Source organism: Coloeus monedula (genome assembly GCF_965178545.1).
Source record: "Coloeus monedula genome assembly, chromosome: 11".
Classification (NCBI taxonomy): Eukaryota; Metazoa; Chordata; class Aves; order Passeriformes; family Corvidae; genus Coloeus; species Coloeus monedula.
Window position 1 is genome coordinate 3702016 of NC_138791.1, and position 18453 is coordinate 3720468.

Consider the following 18453-nt stretch of genomic DNA (forward strand, 5'->3'; position numbering starts at 1 on the left):
TACAAAACTTACTAGTACACAGTGAGAGCAGAACACTTTTACTGCTATCAGCCCCATAATTCTTACTGATTCTCCAGGTCTGATACCAACAATTAAGCACAATTTACTACTCTATTTACAGAACGCTTAAAGAAATAGGTATGTCTAAGCCAGCAGGTGCTGTCAGCAACATCTCCCAGATACTGGAGCATTTGTGCCAACTCCCAAAGAAGCGAGCCTGAACTCCTGCAGCAAGGAGTCTGCGCGACCTGGAATCAGCCAGGCTTTGCTGATTACTCCTCTGAGTAAACAGTGGTGTTCCCAGCACTTCAGCTTGCTCTCAAAAGCTCCTTCCGTTGGCATACTACCCTATATTTAGGATAGAAGAGCGCAATGACAAGCATCGGGAAGAATGAATAAGTGGTTTAGGATGCTCAGTATAGCAGCAGAAACTGTGAGAAGAAACCTAAGAATTAGAAACTCCTAAAGTGAGGAAAGGAATCTCTAAAGCTAAAGGTTGGAAGAGACAGCATTCCATATAGAAACTTAAATAGCAAGTTTTGTTAAGGATAGTACTCCCAAGGCAAGAGGCATTAGTAGTCCATCATGTAACAGCAGTGGGCAGTAGAAAGAAGCTCCTGCCTGGAAGGGCTAAGAGAAAATAGGCAAATTCTTGGGTTTTTTTAATACAAAAAGATTTTAATTTCATTTTGGCCAGGTGAACATTAGTGGCGTTTTCTCAAGCTTAGGAGCACAAAGCTCCAGGACCAAGGGAAACATAGCAGCTCAGGGAGCGATCACAAACCCTACAGCCAGGTCCCACATCCCCCTGCCCACACCTTCCCACCCTGAGCAGCAGGACCTAGTTACACTCCAAAAACACACATCTGCCAACTTCAAACCTGTGGCAAAACTCAGTAAATCCACGCCTGTTGACTTGATGGGCACTGGAAACTTGGGCCACATTGCAGCCTGTTGCTTTCAAGGAACCAGGGAGGCCACAAGGAATATCCGGCATTTACACCTTTTTTGGCGGTGGAACTACTAACTTGCCATTAGTCACCTGCACTGGGCACTGAAAAATAAAGTTTCCCTGCAGGTCTGTCCCTCCCGGAACAGCCTCTGCTGTTAGTCACGCTCCCAGTGCCCGGAGCCAAGGTCAGCCCTGGGAAGTGGCGGGGCCCACGAAGCCCCAAAGGGGCAGAGCCGAGGGGTTGCCCGACCACCCTGCCTGGGGCAGCCACCTGTCCCCGAGGAACACCCAACTCCGCCAGCTACCTGGACACCCACCTGCGCTCCCACGGCGCCGGGCCGGTCCCGGGGAGCGGGGACAGCCCGGGACGCCCACACGGGTTTTGCCACAGCCAGAGCTGGCTGCCGCCACGGACAGCACCTGGACCGCTCACGGCGAAGCCCCGAGGTTCACTGAGGTACAGCCCGGGCCGGCCCGACCGCTCGAAGCCCCGGGCCCGCTCCGCCTCCCGCCCGGCCCCGCCGAGCACTCTCGGGCGCGGCGCCCACCCAGGGCCGAGGGCGGCGGCGGGAAAGCGGCGCGGAGGGAGCGCGGCCCGGCGGGAAAGCGGCACGGGGCCGGCCCCGCAGGCCACGGAGGGCGCGCCGAGCTGAGGCGGCGCCGCGCCGGGAAAGCCGCCCCGCCGCCCGCGCTCCGCCAGGCCCGTGCCGGCCGCGCCTCTGCCCAGGCCGCGCCGCCGCCGCCGGTCCCGCTCCCCACCGCCAAGGGCAGGGCGGCCGGCGGGTGCCGCCGCAGCCGCGCTCCGGCCGGTCGCGGTTCCCCCGTCCCCGCTCTCACCGTGCACGCCGGGCCCGGCCCCGCTCCCGCCGGCTCCGCGGCCCCAACGCACCGAGCGGGCGGCGCGGCGCGGCGCGAGCGCGACCCCGCGCGGGCACGTACCCGGGGGCGGGGCTCGTGCGCGCGCGCGGCGCCTGGCAACCGGCGGCACGAGCCCGCCGCGGCCAATCGGCGCCCGGCGACAGCGCCGGCCACGCCCTTCTCCGCCACGCCCCGTGCCGCCTCCCCACGCGGCCGCGCCCCCGCACCGGAGCCCCGCCCTCCGCCCCGCCCTCTCCCTTGGGGCCCTCGCCGTGCCCCGCTCCCCGCCCCGCCCCCGCGGCCCCACCCCGCCGCCCCCGGCCCCGCCTCACTGGCGCAGGAACCGTCCCCGCATCTCCAGGCCCGCCTCCTGCGCCGCAGGCCCCACCCACGCCCCTCGCGTGTCCCCCGCGGGGTGACCCCGGCTAGCTCAGGCCCCGCCCTGCCGCTCGGGCCCCGCCTCTCCCCGCACGTGCCCGCCCCGGGGTGACCCCGGGCCCGCCTGGTCCCGCCCCGCCGCTTCAGGCCCCGCCCCGCCCCCGCCCCGCCCCCGGTTTTGGCCCCGCCCCGCCCACGCGTGCCCGCCGCGGGGTGACCCCGGCCCCGCCTGGCCCCGCGCCCGACCACAAATATTTGCTTGGGGCCTTCCCGGAGCTCCAGCGGCCCGGGGACGCGGGGCCGCCGCCATGCAGCCCGTGCTGGGGGTCCTGCTCGCCCTGGCCGCGGCTCTGGGCTCAGGTAGGGCCCCAGGCTGGGTCGCCGTGGGGCTAGAGGGCGCGGGGCAGTGCGGGGCCCAAGGCAGGGCCAGCGGCCAGGCCGGGAGCCTGCAGGCCATGCCCTGTCCCACGGCAGAGGGGGGCAGCCGGAAGCAGGGGACTGCAGCGGGCGATGTAGGGCAGGGACCCTCCTGCTCCATGGCACATGGATCAGGTCATGGGACAGGGATCCCATGCTCCATAGGACAGAGTTCCCCTCCTTCATGGGACACGGATGTCCTGCTCCATGGGGCAGGGATCCGACATTCCACAGGGCCCAGTGCTCATGCTGTGCCCCCATGGCCATGCTGAGCTCCTGCCACACTTCCCCAGGCCACCGTTCACCCCTCAATGACTTCCAGCGCCTGCGAGCCACCGAGCTGCTGATGGTGCCTGTGGACCCACCGCCACCGCTGCCGGAGCAGGGCACTGCGGAGCAGTGTGCCCACCGCTGTGCCACCAGCCTGGCTTGTCGGTGAGCAGGACACAGTGCCACCGCAGGGCAAGTGGGAGTGCAGGGGCCACAACATTGGGTCACACTCTGCACTTGGATACTGGGTGCTCATGTGTGTGACCCAGGTCCCGTGGGCCCTGGCCTCACATGATGCCATGCCAGACTCCTGTGCCACAGACTCTGTGCCTCCCAGGGCTTTCCACCATGACCAGCAGAGCCAGTTGTGCCAGCTGCTGCCCTGGACCCAGCATTCAGCCCGCGTCCAGCTTCAGAAAAACATCCGCTATGACCTGTACCAGAAGAAAGGTGGGCTGGTGCCATGGGTGGGCATGGGGACCTCACAGACTGGGCACAGCCACCTGGCATAGAACTCCTCATTGCCCATGTGCCCTGACCTGGCCCTGGGGCTCTGAAGAGGTGCCCGGCTCTGCTCAGACTACCTGCGGGACTGCATCGTGGGCGACGGCTCCAGCTACCGCGGCACACGGGCCACAACAGAGAAGGGGCTGCGTTGCCAGCATTGGCAGTCCACGACACCGCATGACCACAGGTGCCCCCGTGTCCCTGGCTGCCCTGTGGCAACTGCCAATTACCCTGGGCAGCAGGGGCAGTGGGGAATGGGATGGGGACAGTGTGGGATAGCACAGGAGCAATGGGGACAGCTTGGGGGCAGTGGCACTGACAGGGGTAGTGCATCATCCTGGCTGTGCCCACTCCATGGCAAAGGATTCCTGGCAGCCCTCCTACCCACTCTGATGCCAGCAGGTTTTTGCCATCCTCCCGCAATGGGCTGGAGGAGAATTACTGCCGAAACCCCGACCGGGACAAGCGGGGCCCATGGTGTTACACTGTCGATCCCAATGTCCGGCACCAGAGCTGCGGCATAAAGAAGTGTGAGGATGGTGAGTGCCACATCCCAGGGTCACCCTGTGCTATGTTTCCCCCACACTAAGCCCTACAGTTGTTGGCAGCCGTCTGCATGACCTGCAATGGGGAGGACTACCGTGGCACTGTGGACCACACCGAATCAGGGACGGAGTGCCAGCGCTGGGACCTGCAGCACCCACACAAGCACCCCTACCACCCCAACAAGTACTAGCCCCCAGCCCTCAGCAGTGCAGTGCCCTGGTTGTGCTGGGGTGATGGTGCCACCTCAACTGCTGCTCCCTGTCTCTGGCCCAGGTACCCTGACAAGGGGCTGGATGACAACTACTGCCGCAACCCTGACAGCTCCGAGCAGCCCTGGTGCTACACCACCGACCCCGGGCGGGAGCGCGAATACTGTCGCATCCGCATCTGCAGTAAGTCCCCACCAGCATCATGCACAGCTGGGCCTGAGGGTCCTGGGTGCCACCCTGACCCTGCTACTCTGCCCCTCTCTCTGGCCACACAAGCAGAAAAACGTCCACGGGCTGTCAACCTCACCAGTGGCTGCTTCAGGGGCAAGGGTGAAGGCTACCGCGGCCGTGTGAATGTCACCGTGTCTGGGATTCCCTGCCAGCGCTGGGACTCCCAGGTGCCCCATAAGCACCACTTTGTGCCCGAGAAGTACCCGTGCAAGTAAGGGGGTGGCCGTGCACCCCAGGAGGGTGGTGGTGGGCAGCACCCATAAGTGTGGGATTGAAGGGGGACAACCATGCGGCCCCTCCTCCAGGGACCTGCAGGAGAACTACTGCCGCAACCCTGATGGATCAGAGGCACCATGGTGCTTCACTTCCCGCTCCACCATCCGCATCGCCTTCTGCTTCCACATCCGCCGCTGCCCCGATGAGCAGGATGCCCAAGGTGAGCCACCCCAGGCACATGTCCCTGGGTGCCCACCCTGGTGGCCCTGCCAGGTGTGCCAGCCCTCCCTGCCTGTCCCCAGAGTGCTACCACGGCCATGGCAAGCACTACCACGGCCACGTCAGCAAGACACGCAAGGGAATCACCTGCCAGCCATGGGCTGCCCAGACACCCCATGTGCCCCAGTGAGTGTGCGAGGGGGGGTGGTGGGGACAGGGATGGGGATGGAGATGAGGATGGGAATGGTAACAGTGATGGTGACTTCCTCCTGGCAGGATCTCACCCGCCACCCACCCTGAGGCACACCTAGAGGAGAACTACTGCCGCAACCCCGATCATGACAGCCATGGCCCCTGGTGCTACACCATGGACCCCCGCACCCCCTTTGACTATTGCGCCATCAAGCCCTGTTGTGAGCCCCTACCCACCTCCCTGCAGAGCTAGAGGGGACCCTGGCCACACACAGGGTGGTTTTGGTCCCCTCGGGGTGGCTGGATCCTGTGCCAGTGCCACTCTCTGTTTTCTCTCTGCAGCCGGCAGCACGGTGCCCTCCATTATGGAGAATGCAGGTGGGAGCCCATGGGTGCTGGGTGGGCACCCTGGGGCGGGTGCTGGTGGTGCAGCCCCGGCTGATGCCCACCCTGCCCACAGACGTGGTGGCATTTGAACAATGTGGCCAGCGGGATGAGAGGCTGCAGCAGAAGGGGCGCATCGTTGGCGGCCAGCCCGGCAACTCACCCTGGACTGTCAGCATCCGCAACCGGTGAGCAGCTGTCCCATATGCACTGCCATGCACTCAGTGTCCCCCCAGAGCTCACCCCCCGTCCCTGCAGGGCTGGCATGCACTTCTGCGGGGGATCCCTGGTGAAGGAGCAGTGGGTGATCAGCACACGCCAGTGTTTCTCCTCCTGGTAAGGCTGGGGCTGGGGTGTGGGGTGGTGGGACCCCCCTGTGCCCTCATGTCCCTGTCCCACAGTGACGCCGACCTGACGGGCTATGAGGTGCAGCTGGGGACGCTCTTCAAGGACCCCGGCCCTGGGGATCCTGACCAACAGACCATCCCCATCGTGCGGATCGTCTGCGGCCCCTCCGAGTCCCAGCTGGTGATGCTGAAGCTGGCATGGTGAGTGGCCGTGCCTTGGCCTCTGCCATGCTCCATGGCTGGCCAGGGTGACACCATGTCCCACTGCCCCTCTTAACACAGGCCAGCCGCTCTGACCAGGCGTGTGGCCCTGATCTGCCTGCCCCCCGAGCACTATGTCGTGCCTGCAGGCACTGTCTGTGAGATCGCTGGCTGGGGAGAAACTGGAGGTACCTGCCACAGGCAGCCCCTGCCAGGGCATTCCCTGTTCAATACAACCCCTGCCCATGCCATTCCATCCCCCTGCCCACAGCATCCCCATGTCCATGGCATCTCCCTCCCCACAGCGTCCCTTGCTTGGAGTACCCCCTGCCCGCAGCAACCCCCAGGTCCCTGGCATACCCCTGCTCACAGCATCTCCCTTCCATGGCATTTTCCTGCCCATTCCATCCCCCTGCCTACAGCATCCCTTGCCTCTGGTATCACCCTGTCTATAACATCCCTCTCCACAACATCTCCCTTCCACACTCCCCTGTAATGACATCCTCCTGCCCATGCCATTCCCTGCCCACACCACCCCCTGCCCATGCCATTCCCCAGTATCCCTGCACTCCCACCCGTGCATCCCATGCCCACTGCCCTGTGCTCTCTGCCCACAGGCACGGCGGATGGCAGCGTGCTGAACGTGGCGCGGCTGCCGGTGCTGGCCCACAGCGAGTGCAACACGGCGCTGCGTGGGCGCCTGAAGGAGAGTGAGCTGTGCACTGCCCCGCTGCGTGCCGGCGTGGGTGCCTGCGAGGTGAGCTGGGCTGGGGACACCCAGCCCAGGGAGCCAGCAGGTGCTGGCACCAGGGTGACTCCGCTCTCTTCATGCCACAGGGCGATTATGGTGGTCCACTGGCTTGCCTCACCGCTGACTGCTGGGTGCTGGAGGGGGTGATCACCCCCTCCCGTGTCTGTGCCCGCACCGACCAGCCCGCCCTCTTTATCCGTGTTTCCCTCTATGTCGATTGGATCTACAAGGTGATGAAGATGGGTTGAGGCGGCATTCCCAGCCTGGCACAGTTGCCATTGCACAATAAAGGCACAGCCGTGGCCACAGGGGTCGGCACTGCAAAAGGTCTCACATTTATTTAACACCAAACCCCAACCCACATTCCAACCTGCCCCTGGCTACACTCGCTCCATCTGCCTCTGGTCCTGGTGTGGTCCCCAGGGCCAGCAGTCACCCTGGGGCTGGCATAGCCCAGGACCACTGTGGGCACTAGGGCCTGTGCCGGCCCGTCCCATCCTGTCTGGGCTGCCCCAGGTGCTGGAGGAGCCAGTGGGCACAGTTTGTGAAGACATCGGCCTCCGTCTCCACACCAGCCAGTGCGTGGCCACCCTCCGGGTACCACAGCAGCCTGTGGGGAGGCACAGGATGGGAAGGTGCTCATCCAGCATCCCAGAGTTCCCTCCCTGCTCCCACCTGTACCCCACTCACCGTGCTGGCACGCCCCTGGCCCGCAGCACCCGGTACAGCTCCAGCGCCTGCATGGGGCTGACGCGCCGGTCCCGGGCGCCCACGCACAGCAACACTGGCGTCTGCACCTGCAGCACTGCTCTCAGTGGGTGCCTGGCACCCACACTTGGCACCCCACAGCCATCCTGACCCTGCCTTACCTGGGCTGCCTGGGAGATGGGCGAGCGCAGTAGCATGGTGGCCAGCTCCTCAGCACGTGGCACTCGCTCGAAGGAGTAGGGCAGCCCCAGGGAGGTGTAGCGCCTGCAGTACAGAGACACTGACAGCTGTCACAGGGACACTGATGGGTGGCATGGCACAGGATGGGGGTGGCACTCACCAGTCAGGGATGTCAGAGGTGCCCAGCAGTGCGGGCAGGTTGGAGACGGGGCTGCGCAGGGCACAGGTTTGGTAACGCTCGGGCTCGCGAGTGAGGAGGTGGAGGGCGATGAAGGCTCCGTGGGAGCCAGCCAGCAGGGCTAGGCGGTGCGGGTCCAGGGGCTCTCTGTGCAGCGCCTGCTCCACTGCCAGCTGCATCCGTGGGGCACCCACCATCGGCACCCAAACATCAGCATCCTCCCAGGAACATCCCCCAGCACCCCCAGCCCAGCACCACTCACCTGGGTGTCTGCCACATCCTGCTCACCCACATGGGAAAGTAGGGAGCTGATGCTGGCCTGGCCGAAGCCCAGGGAGCCACGGTAGTTCACTGAGGAGACAGGGCCATGGGTGCCATGTCTCCACTGGGACACAGGGCCACATGTCCTCAAGCTCCCCAGCACTTACCCAGGAGCACAGCGAAGCCCAGCCGGCACAGCGCAGCCATGCTCGGGCGCCAGCGGGCATCAAAGACAGCATGGGGGCCACCTGGAGCCAGCATGGGCATCACCTGGGGTGCCACCAGCACTACCAGGGTGTCCCCAGTGTCCCCTCACTCACCATGGGGGCACACGACGAGGGGGTGTGGTGGTGTGCCATCTGAGGGGCTCAGCAGCAGGGCCTCAAAAGCCTGGGTGTCTGTGCCAGGGAAGGGCTCCCACTCAGCAGCCACCACCCTGGGCACCCAGCACCCTGCCCACCCGCCACTCCCGAGGGTCCCTGGCACCCAGGCAGCACCGAGGTGCAGCAGGGGCCCCCAGGGCTCACCCTGTGCAGCGGGGCCCTGCCTACTGCAGGGTGGCTGGACCGTCAGAGTCTTCCAGGTGACACCAGGCACTGTTGGGGTGTCCTCCACTGGCACCCAGTCAAGGGACAACTCCTGGCCTGCTGGCGGCAGCACGGCCACCACCTGGGCACAGGCAATGGATGGCACTGGGGCTGTGCCGTGACAAGGCTGTGCCATGCCAAGGCTGTGTCATATTGGATCTGGCTGTGCCACACCACACTATGCCTCCCTATGCCATGCCACACCATGCCATGTGTGCTACACTGTCCTGTGCCTGGCTGAGCATCACTGTACCATATCCCACTGTGCCACACAGTTTCAGGGCTCTGCTCACCAGGCTGGGGGGGTGGTGGGGGGCTGAGCAGGTGGCCACCAGCAGGTCCCACTGGAGAGTGAGCAACTCCCAGCACCCTTCAGGTGATCCTGGGGACAGAACACATGTTGGTGATCATAGCTGCTCACTGGGGTACCGTGGGTGGGTGGTGCCATGTACCTGCTGTCAGGTTGGTGACTGTGGCCGCCTCCGTATCCACAAGCAGCAGGTCCTGTGTTGAGAGTCTTTCTGAAGAATGGCTAAAAAGCAAAGGTCATGATAACACAGGAGGCTTAGTAAAGATGCAGACACTGAGTCCTTGAGCAAGAAGTTGCATAGATAACAGAATGTGCATTCAGATAAGTAAGAAGACAGAAACCATATGGAAGAGAAAGATAAGACCACCATGTTTGCAGATCCCACAGAATAGCTCCCACCAATGAGGAGCTCAACTTTTGCAATATGTATGAGCTAATTAGTAGTACTATAAGTATGTGTAGTTTATGATAATAAACGAGACTTGCTGAACATCATGCCTTGAGTGCTTGTCTCCCGCGACTCCACCCAACAGTCCTGTGAGGGCGCAGAGCACAGGCAGTGGTGTCACCATGGGGTGTGTGGGTCACGTCCCTGGCCCTGCCATCCCCAGGACTCACTGTGCGGCTCCGCTGCGGGGTGCCCAGCACGGCTCGCCGGCTGTCGGCTGCCCAGCACCGCGGTGGCAGCACCTCTGCATAGAGCCCGGCGAAGGCTGCAAGTGGGGCAGAGCGCTGGGCTAGTGAGCCAGGGTCATGGGCACCTGGCAGGGGGTGGTGCCAGCCCCCCATCAGAACCCAGCTCTGCCCACCATGCCTTGCTCACCCTCCGTGGGCTCCTGAACCACGTCGAGCACCGTCACTGTCTGCCTTGTCTGCCAGGTGACCTGGGGAGAGCCAGTGGTCAGGGAAGGACCCATGCCAGGGGCAACTGAGGCAGGGACGCCTGTTGACACCCCCAGCCAGGCACTACGAGAGGCTGTGGCACCTGGGCTGAGCACTGTGCTGGCAGCACAGGGTGGCACAGCCATGCCTGGTGCCCGTGAGGCCCAACTCACCATGCGTAGGCACAAGCACTGCCGGTGGGGCCCCCCCACAACCCCCTCCAGGTAGAGCAGGCGCTGGCCATCAGGGCTCAGCTGGGGGGAGCAGGCAGAACCATTCTCTGCTGACAGCAGCTCTGTGGGCAGCAGGGGTCAGCATCCCGGGGACCCCCAGGGCACCCCCCAGGGCCCCAGTGCTCACCGCAGCACCCGCTGGCCAGGTCCAAGTGGAAAATCCCTGACCTGAGGGGGAAAGTGTGGATCAGGTTAGACCCCCACTGTGCTGATACTGCATGGGCATCCTGGCATGGCACCAGTTGCTGGCTGGGACCCACCTCCTGTTGGAGCAGGCATTCAGCCCCAGGCGGAAGGGCTTGTGCCACCAGCCCACGAACACCACACCATGGTCATTCGGGGACCACAGGGCCTGTGTGACAGCCAGACTCATCCCACAGCCCCAGGCTGGGCCCCCTGGGGTGTTCCTTGTACCCCATCCTGACCTGGCCAGGGGAGAGGTGCTCCGGGACTCCCTCCAGCACTGAGAGGCTGAGGCCCTCCAGGTCCAGGATGCAGAGGATGGGCTCGCTGCGTGTGCTCAGGGTTTCCCCCCAGTCCTCATGGTACACAAACTGCTTGCCCTGTGGCACAGACCCATCAGCCCCATGGCTGGTGGCCCCAGGCATGGAGCTCTGTCCATGACACACTCATGGGATGTATGGCACACTCATGGGGTGCACGGCATGCTCAGGGGGTGCATGGTGTGTCCATGGGGCACATGCCATGCTCACAGTGTGCATGGCATGCTTGGGGGTGCACTGAACACACTCACGGAGCACCTACTTCCTCATCCTCATCCTCTGCTGCTGGCCAGGCTGCTCCTGGCACATCCCAGGGGCAGGGGGGCTGTCGTTTGGGCTGGCTCTTCTCAGCCACATAGAGGAGCCGTGTCTCTGAGTGTGACCAGGCCAGGCAGGCAAAGGGCCCTGGCATGGCAGGAAGGTGCCAAAGCCCAGCCTGGCACAGGCACAGCTGGGCACCAGGTAGGCACCAGGGCCGCTGGCCGTGCCACCCTCACCCCTTCTGTGGGCAGGAACCATGGGGAAGGGGCCCTACCCTCCGTGTAGACCTCCGCGTGCTTCCCCAGCGCCGTGAGATCCACGCTGTGGCTGCATCCCCCGCTGTCCCACACCTGGGGGGACGGCGGTCAGCACCGGGACACCGTGTACACGGTGCCCACCACCCTGCACTCCAGCCACCCCGGTGAGTGACCGGGACAGCCGCGTTACCTCCAGCAGCTCGTGGCCTTGCCGCGGGCAGCGTTTGAGCACGGCGCGGCGCTGCCCCGTGGGCGAGTCCTGGCTGAGGAGCCTGAGGGCAGGAGGGACGGAGGCTGCGGCGGGCCGTGCGCTGTCGGCACCGGCTGCGCTGTGGCACTGCGAACGCCACGGGCAGTGGCCGTGCCACGGGCACAGCGTCCCGTCCCGCAGCCCGGCCGTGCCGTACTGGTTGTGGATCTCGGCGCTGAGCGCGGTCCGGCTGACGGCGAGGCCCTCGCGGCCGGCTGTGCGCCGCAGGCTGTAGTGGCGGCCGAAGCGCAGGAGCCGCCGGCGGGCCAGGTCGGGGCGGCTGCACTCTGAGGGACGGGGCCGTCAGCGCCCGCTCATAGCGGTCCCGCGGGCAAAGGCGCGGGGGCGGCCGAGCCCGCCACTCACCGGTGTAGAGCAGGAAAGTCTGCCCGCCAGCCGCGGCCCTGAGGGCGGCCCGGGTGACGGCAGGGAACCGGCTCAGCTCCCTGTAGCAGGCAGCGGGGCCGTCGGCCGCCTGGATGAGGGAAGCAGCATGCTGGACGGGGGTAAGCTCAGCCCCCGGCCCGTGCCCACCCACACAGCCCCCCTGAGCCCCCTTGCCCACCTTCACACCCTTCTCGGTCGCCCCTGTGGCCATGGGGCTGTTCTCTGCCGCCCGCAGTGGGACGCCTGCCAAGGCACGCAGGAGCAGCCCGGCGCCGGCGCCCCGGCCGGTGGCAGCCCTCCAGCTGCTCCCGCTGCCCCGCATGGCCAGGCAGGGTCCCCCTTCCCATGGCTCAACACATCCCCGGCGGCACAACCACCCATCCGGGTAGCTGAAAGGTCCAGGGGCCACCAGCTCCTGGGGCACAAGGAGTGGAGATGACACCGGTACCAGCACTACCACTAGAAACCCTGGGGTGCTGAACTACATCGTTTATTGGGGGTCAGCAGCAGGGGTCAGCACCCTTAGCACTGCAGGTGCTTGAGCAGCCACAGCGCCATGTTCATGAAGCCATCCGCTTCGGCTTCAACGCCGGCCAGCGCGTGGTTGTTCCCTGGGTACCAGAGCAGCCTGGAGGGGGAAATAGGGATTAGTGTTGTGTCCGCACCCCACAACTCAAGTCCCCAGCACCCCACTCACCGCGTGGGCAGCCCCCGGGCCTTGAGGGCATGGTAATACTCTAGCCCCTGCTTGGGTGGTACACGCCGGTCGTCCTCCCCCAGCATCAGCAGCACGGGTGCACGGACCTGCAGGAGCAGCATGGCCTCAGCAGTGGCGCTGCTGTTGGGGACAGGGACAGGGATGGGGACAGTGACATACTTGGTCAACATAGCGTATGGGTGACTTGTGCAGCATCTCTGTCCACTGAGCTGGGTCTGGCAGGGCATCAGGTTTGTAGGGCAGCCCTGTCTCTGTCAGGCACCTGCAGGCAAGAGAGATGGGGGCATGTGTGTGACTGGGATGGCAAGGAGCCTAGGAGGCTGGGGGCAGCAGTACTCACCAGTCTGGGATGTCGGTGGTGGCCACCATGGAGGCGATGTTCACCACGGGGTTGCGCACCACGCAGGCATGGTAGGTGTCAGGGAACTGCCCGATGAGGTGGCACGCCAGGAAGCCCCCATGCGAGCCACCAACCAGTGCCACCCGGCTGGCATCCAGCGTCTCCTCCTGCAGCACCCGCTCCACGCAGAACTGCCGCCATGGGGAACACCGACTGAGCAGGCAGCCCCACCTTCCCTACTCAGGGCACCCATGGGAGCACAGGGTGCCCCAGGACTATGTGCCAGGCCGTACCTGCACATCATGTACATCCTGTGTGCCCACGTTGCCTGGCAGGGAGGCCACGTTGTCCTGGCCAAAGCCCAGTGAGCCGCGGTAATTCACTGTGTTGGGGACAGTGTCAGAGCCCTTTCTCCTTTCTGCCCCCACCCCAGCCCCTCCGTGGGTGCTGTGTCACCCAAAGTCATGGTGTCACTCACCCAGCAGCACAGCAAAGCCCACGCGGCACAGCGCCGCCGGGTACAGCATCCACCCAGCTGTGAAGACGGAGTGGGGACCCCCTACAAATGGCAAAGGTAAAGGGGGGGGGGGTGACACCACCTGGCTGGGGTACAGTAGGGTGGGGACAAGCTCTTACCATGGGGCATCACAACCAAGGGGGGCTTCTGGGCAGTGGGACCCTCACTTGGGCGCATCAGGATGGCATCGAAGTCCAGGTCTTCTGTGGAGGTAGGGAGACAGATGTCAGGGGTCAGTGAGGATGGTGGAGCACAGTCTGACTCCACCTTGGGCACTCACCGTACTGGGGGTGCTCCTGCTCTGGTGGGGGCTGCAGGGTGCGGATGCCCCAGGTGATGCCAGGTACGGGGGGTGCGTCCTGCAGGCAGATCCACTGTGTCTTTGCCTCATGGCCAGCGGCAGGCAGAACAGCCACTTTCTGTGCAGGGAGAGGGGTCAATGCATGTGCCAAGGGGCTGGTGGGCACTGGGGAGAGGGGTCAGTGCCCGTGCCGAGGGGCTGGTGGGCACTGAGGAGGGGGATGTGACTTTACCAACATGGGGGGGCAGCTAGGGGTGGAGAACCTGGCCACCAAGAGGTCCCGGTCGATGGTGAGGACAGACCAGCTTCCCTGGGGGGCATCTGGGGAGCAGGGGGGTCAGACCTGCAGGTGTGACCCTCTCCCCACCCCTGGCACCAGCATGGCCCTATTGGCCTGTCACTCACCAGCTGTCAGCCAAGTTGTGGTGCCTGTCGCTGTGTCCACCACGAACACATCCTAGGGGCATGAGGGCAGAGTCCAGTGGAGCCCTGACTCAGCCAGGCCTCCCTTGTGTCCCCTGCCATCCCCTCACCTGCTGGCTGCGCTGGGCCGTGTCCAGCAGGATCCTGCGGCTGTCGGCAGCCCAGCACATCCCTGGCAGTGCGCCACAGTAGATTCCCGGGAAGGCACCTGTGAGGAGAGTGGTGGCACTCAGCACCCCCCTGAGTCCCCCCCAACAGTCCCAGAGCTGTACTCACCCCATGCTTGCCGTGGCACAGCCTCCAGCACCGTGCTGGTGTGTTTGGTGTACCAGTCATACTGCAAGAGACATGGCATAGGGCAAGTTTTGCAGGGTCTCAGCCTGCCTGCCCCCACTGCAGCCCAAGGAGGGGATACCACCGCCCTCCTGCCAGCCCCACCGCAGCATGGGCACCCTGGCAGCTCCCTGGTGCCTGCCAGTGTCCCCCTGGTGCTGCTCACCATGCGGAGGCAGCTGCACTGCTGGTGGGGGCCCAGGATGTCGTTCTCCAGGTAGACAATGCGGCAGCCGTCAGGGCTGAGTCGCGGTGACCACACAGCCCTGGTGTCCTCAGAGAGCAGCTCTGCATGGGCATGAGGGGATGGTGAGGGGCTGCAGGGGAGCCAGGGCACCAGCGGGGTCGGGGTGTGCACTGCTTACCGCATCTCCCACCCGTCAGGTCCACGTAGAAAAGCGCTGACCTGCCAGCACAGAGGGGTGTCACAGCGGGGCCGGGGGCCAGGCTGTGGGATGGGTGCCCTGCATGGTGTTAGCAGGGCTGGCTCTGGGGTGCCCTGTGTGAACTCACCGGCGGTTCGTGCAGTACCGCAGCCCCAGGCGGAAAGGCTCGTGCCACCAGCCCACGAACACCACACCGGTGTCCTCAGGCGACCAGAAAGCCTGTGGGGAGAGGGGAGATAAGCAGCTCAGAATGCTGCTGCCTCCCAAAACCTCCCTTCTCTGGTTCCCTGCAGCTCCCCATCCTGACCTGGCCGGGAGAGAGGTGCTCTGGGATGCCCTCCAGCACTGAGATGCTGTTGCCCTCGATGTCCAGGACACAGAGGACGGGCACACTGCGGGTGCTCAGCGTCTCCCCCCAGTCCTCGTGGTACATGAACTTCTCGCCCTGCAGCACAGCCTGGTCAGCCCCACAGCCACACAGCCAGCCCCCACCTGACCCAGGGTGGGGAGACCCCACCTTGACCGGTGCATCCTCCTTCTTGGAGTGCCCCATGTCCTCGTCAGAGGTGCCCAGCTCAGGGGCTTTGCTCTCGAAGAAGGACTCAGCCTTGGGACGCTTCTTCTCCGCCACATAGAGCAGGTGGGTCTCCGAGTGAGACCAGGCAAGGCACCCAAACTGGTCTGCAGGGGCAGGTCAGCATTGGCCACCCTGTCCCCTGGAACCCCACATTTCCTGGCATCCCCCAGCCCCTCACCATCGTCGTAGACACTGCCGTGCTTGTCCAGCGCTGTCAGGTCAATGCTCTTCACCTTCCGGTTCTGATCCCAGACCTGGGGGCAGAGATGCCAGGGTGGCCCCAAGACACAGCATGGATCCAGCCCCAAGCCCCAGTGAGTATCCTTTTTCACCCAGACCCCTCCTCACCTCCAGGAACTGCTTCTCCTTCTCCTTGTCAGGGACCTTGCGCAGGACAGCCTTCAGCATCCCACTGGGGGACTCACGGCTCAGCAGCCTGTGGGTGAGTGCCCATCAGCCCCCCACTATCAGCACCCCCAGGGACCCCGTGTGGGGAGCAGGATGGGACTCACTCATCCTTTATCTCAGAGCAGGTGCCAGCGGGCCCGGAGTAGACAATGGAGGCTCCATCGTGGAAGATGAGGTACTGACGGCAGAACTTGATGTTCTCAGCCCTTGCCAGGTCCCGCTGTGACCACTCTGTGGGGAGCAGGGTGGGAAACCAGCTGCATCCCCACCAGGCAGGCAGGGATTGCCCGGACCCCTCTGGCCATTCCCCAGTCCTCCCCATCCCCGTACCGGTGTAGAGGCTGCAGTACTTGCCCCCGTACTGGGTGGTGAGGTCGGGGCCGAGGCAGGCGGTGCTGAGCCCCGGGTGCTGGCTCAGCTCTCGGTACAGCTCTGACAGCTCCTCCGCACGTGGCTGTACCTGCGGGACACGGGTGGCTAGAGGGGTGGGGACGTGTGGGGCGAGGGGTGGGGGCACGGACTGGGGAGTGACGGGGTTACAGGGGGCACTTACTGGGGCACCAGTGTGGATGGGGGAGATTTTGGGGGATACTGGGGGCAGTGCTTGCGGGTGAAGAGCTGGGGCAGGTATCGGAGTACATGGGGGGAGGAGCGTAGAGGCGTTAGTGCAGGGCTGGGGCAGTACTGGGGGTGCAGAGCCAGGGCATTAATGGGGTGCGAGGAACCAGGAGGACACTGGAGGGCAGACACTGGGGTACACAGCGGGGATCAGGAGGATACTGGGGCAGTTGCTGGGGTACCAGTGGGTACCAGGAGACTAGGTGCAGGTCCTGGGGTGCAAGGGGCGCCTAGGAGGGTCCTGCAGTAGTTGGGGTCTATGAGGGGATTAGAAGGGTACCGGGGTAGTTCCCGGCGTGCCGGGGTGGTGCCGAACCGGAGAATCAGCAGAGCAGCAGGGTCAGGGGTGCCGGGCTCGGCGGGCGGGGGGGGCAGTGCGGGACGGGATTCCCGAGGGAAGGACGGGGAGGGGCAGCGGGACCGAAGGGAGGGGGGTCCCGGAGCTCTGACACCGCTCCCCCGACCCTCTCACCGGCAGCTCCATGTCCTCGCGGCGGGGGGCGGGGCCAGCGCAGGCACTTCCGGGATGGGGCGGGGCCGCCGGCCTGCGGCACCTCCCATTGGCTGCGGCGCTCGGGCCACCGCCCGCCTTGAGGCGCCCCCCGGTGGGCGCGGGCGGCGCTGCAGCCGTAGGCACCGGCGTTCCCCGCACCCCCCACGTGTCCCGGCGGCCGTCCCCCGACACCGGATCGCCCGCGGGGCCCCTCTGAGGCCGCAGCCGGGGAACAGGTCGCGGCCCTGCAGCCTCTGGATCGCACCGGGGTGGTTTACTTATCAGGTGGCTGCAGAACAGGGGCTCCGTGCGCAGGACCGGGGGCATCGGGCTCTTGGGGGGCACAGGGATCCCCAGCTCAGCAGCCTGGCCAGGGGGGATCGGGCCATTGAGGGCCCATGGGACTGAGCAGCCTGGTCAGGGGGGTGGGATTGAGTCAATGGTGCCCACAGCAGCCTCCATCCCAGCAGCCCAGCCAACGGGGATTGGGCTCTTTGGAGCCACCAGACCCAGCAGCGTGGCCAGGCAGGTGAGATTGGGTCCTTGATGCCCACAGGGACCCCTATCCCAGCAGCCCAGGTGTGGGTGGCAGAGCTCAACAATGCTTGGTGACAACTAGACCCATTCCAGCCATCCCCACCAGGCCAGGGGTCCCGGACCCCGCCCCCCTCACTGCAGGCAAGCAAGAATCGGGGCCAATCCGTGGTTTGTGTCAAGTCCTTTTTATTCTGTTCCCACAGAAACACCTGGTGAGGGGGCAGCTTCTGGGAGGGAGTCACGACACAGCGGCGGGGGTGGTACGGCACGGTACGGCACGGTACGGCACGGTACGGGGTCACTACGGGTGGCACAGAGCACAGCAGACACGCACACCGTCACAATGTTCAGAGGGAGCGCACCCGGCATCGCATTTACCGCTGGAAACGGCGCCCAGCCGCGCTCGGCCCTCGATCTTTGCACCCCCCCGTCCCCCCGCCCTGTCCAGCAGATTGCCACAACTCGGGATGGGGGCCCGGCCCGGCGGGGGGGGCTGCGTGCCCCCGGTCCTGGCAGGCACGAAGGCAAGGTGGCGGATGTGCTCGGGCGGCGAGATTGGCCCCGGCGGGGGTCTCGGTCCCGCGTGCGATTTACACACTGTACAAGTATTTACAGCGCGAGGAGTGGCGGGGCCGGCGGCCCGCGGGAGGCACCCTCAGGCTCTGCTCTTGTCAGCGGCGGGGCGAGGCGGTGGCTGTGCGCGGGGCCGGGGCTCTCCTCCGTGGGGCTGCCCCCGGGATCCCCGTCCCACAGCCGCCGGCCTGCCCCAGCCTTGGGCACCGGCAGAGCTCCAGGCGAGGGACCTGCCACAACAAAGCGTGGACTTCCCGCGGCAGCCGGGTCCTCGATCACAAGTGCATAAATCTGCTAAGAGCTTTCAGTACAGCGATGGACTGATGGAGAAGAAAAAAAGAAAAGTCCAGGCAAAGAACAGCAAGCACTGAAAGGCGGGTGGAACCGTGCAGAGAAGTAGCAAGCCATGCTCTACGACGGGACAGACGGTCACGGGCGCTAGGGCTGCCCTTTGGCAAAGTGGCCCTCCGTGGGTCGAACATGCCACGAATTCATACGCACGGATGGTCGGTACAGAATAATTCTCGGGTCGCTCGGCGGCACGCTTTGCGATG

The 18453-nt window shown here is 64.9% G+C and overlaps 3 protein-coding genes across 6 annotated transcripts in view; 1 reads left to right on the top strand and 2 right to left on the bottom strand.

Moving 5' to 3' along the window:
- The window catches only part of DAG1 (dystroglycan 1), a 49177-nt gene extending 47282 nt beyond the window's left edge, over positions 1-1895 (bottom strand). Inside the window, exon 1 of one of the 3 annotated variants that reach the window (XM_082288589.1) lies at positions 1790-1895. The gene's annotated coding sequence lies outside the window, so the exon portion shown is untranslated. Of the gene's footprint in view, positions 1-1269; positions 1445-1789 lie in introns of those variants that run through there. The other 2 variants (XM_082288591.1, XM_082288592.1) reach the window with 2 other exon arrangements.
- On the top strand, positions 1269-6938 carry MST1 (macrophage stimulating 1). Of its 2 annotated transcripts, none has more exons than XM_082288596.1 (18): positions 1269-1409; positions 2899-3040; positions 3213-3325; positions 3455-3569; positions 3785-3921; positions 3991-4111; positions 4202-4320; positions 4414-4579; positions 4674-4804; positions 4887-4989; positions 5080-5216; positions 5338-5373; positions 5456-5567; positions 5638-5715; positions 5781-5927; positions 6009-6115; positions 6545-6684; positions 6765-6938. In XM_082288596.1, exons 2-18 carry the CDS (start codon positions 2952-2954, stop codon positions 6924-6926), a joined length of 2013 nt encoding a protein of 670 aa, XP_082144722.1. In that variant the 5' UTR covers positions 1269-1409; positions 2899-2951; the 3' UTR covers positions 6927-6938. The 2 variants fall into 2 exon arrangements, with proteins under 2 accessions (XP_082144722.1, XP_082144723.1); XM_082288597.1 differs by having other exon boundaries at positions 4417-4579.
- Positions 6939-7065: 127 nt separating this feature from the next.
- APEH (acylaminoacyl-peptide hydrolase) lies at positions 7066-16796 on the bottom strand. Its single transcript, XM_082288779.1, has 43 exons — positions 16769-16796; positions 16009-16138; positions 15783-15909; positions 15619-15706; positions 15449-15524; positions 15211-15374; positions 15001-15138; positions 14821-14912; positions 14673-14713; positions 14474-14595; positions 14251-14311; positions 14085-14182; positions 13957-14008; positions 13784-13872; positions 13531-13669; positions 13370-13453; positions 13212-13292; positions 13027-13115; positions 12734-12924; positions 12553-12655; positions 12373-12479; positions 12205-12303; positions 11655-12064; positions 11446-11575; positions 11229-11310; positions 11056-11131; positions 10783-10925; positions 10443-10580; positions 10278-10369; positions 10145-10185; positions 9958-10079; positions 9726-9786; positions 9521-9615; positions 9045-9096; positions 8886-8974; positions 8533-8674; positions 8326-8403; positions 8173-8253; positions 8007-8095; positions 7727-7917; positions 7548-7650; positions 7369-7475; positions 7066-7288 (listed from the first exon to the last, which is right to left on the bottom strand). The coding sequence occupies exons 1-43, from the start codon at positions 16778-16780 to the stop codon at positions 7150-7152; spliced, it is 4644 nt and encodes a 1547-aa protein (XP_082144905.1). The 5' UTR covers positions 16781-16796; the 3' UTR covers positions 7066-7149.
- Between the last annotated feature and the right edge of the window lie 1657 nt (positions 16797-18453).

Coding starts and splice junctions, on each gene's coding strand:
- APEH (XM_082288779.1), bottom strand. Junction 11,311..11,445: donor AGCGCCGAGATCCACAACCA/GTACGGCACGGC, acceptor TCCTGCCCTCAG/GCTCCTCAGCCAGGACTCGC. Junction 8,254..8,325: donor CCTCGTCGTGTGCCCCCATG/GTGAGTGAGGGG, acceptor TGCTGGCTCCAG/GTGGCCCCCATGCTGTCTTT.
- MST1 (XM_082288596.1), top strand. CDS start 2,952: ATGGTGCCTGTGGACCCACCGCCACCGCTGCCGGAGCAGGGCACTGCG. Junction 4,805..4,886: donor CGATGAGCAGGATGCCCAAG/GTGAGCCACCCC, acceptor GCCTGTCCCCAG/AGTGCTACCACGGCCATGGC. Junction 5,568..5,637: donor ACTGTCAGCATCCGCAACCG/GTGAGCAGCTGT, acceptor CCGTCCCTGCAG/GGCTGGCATGCACTTCTGCG.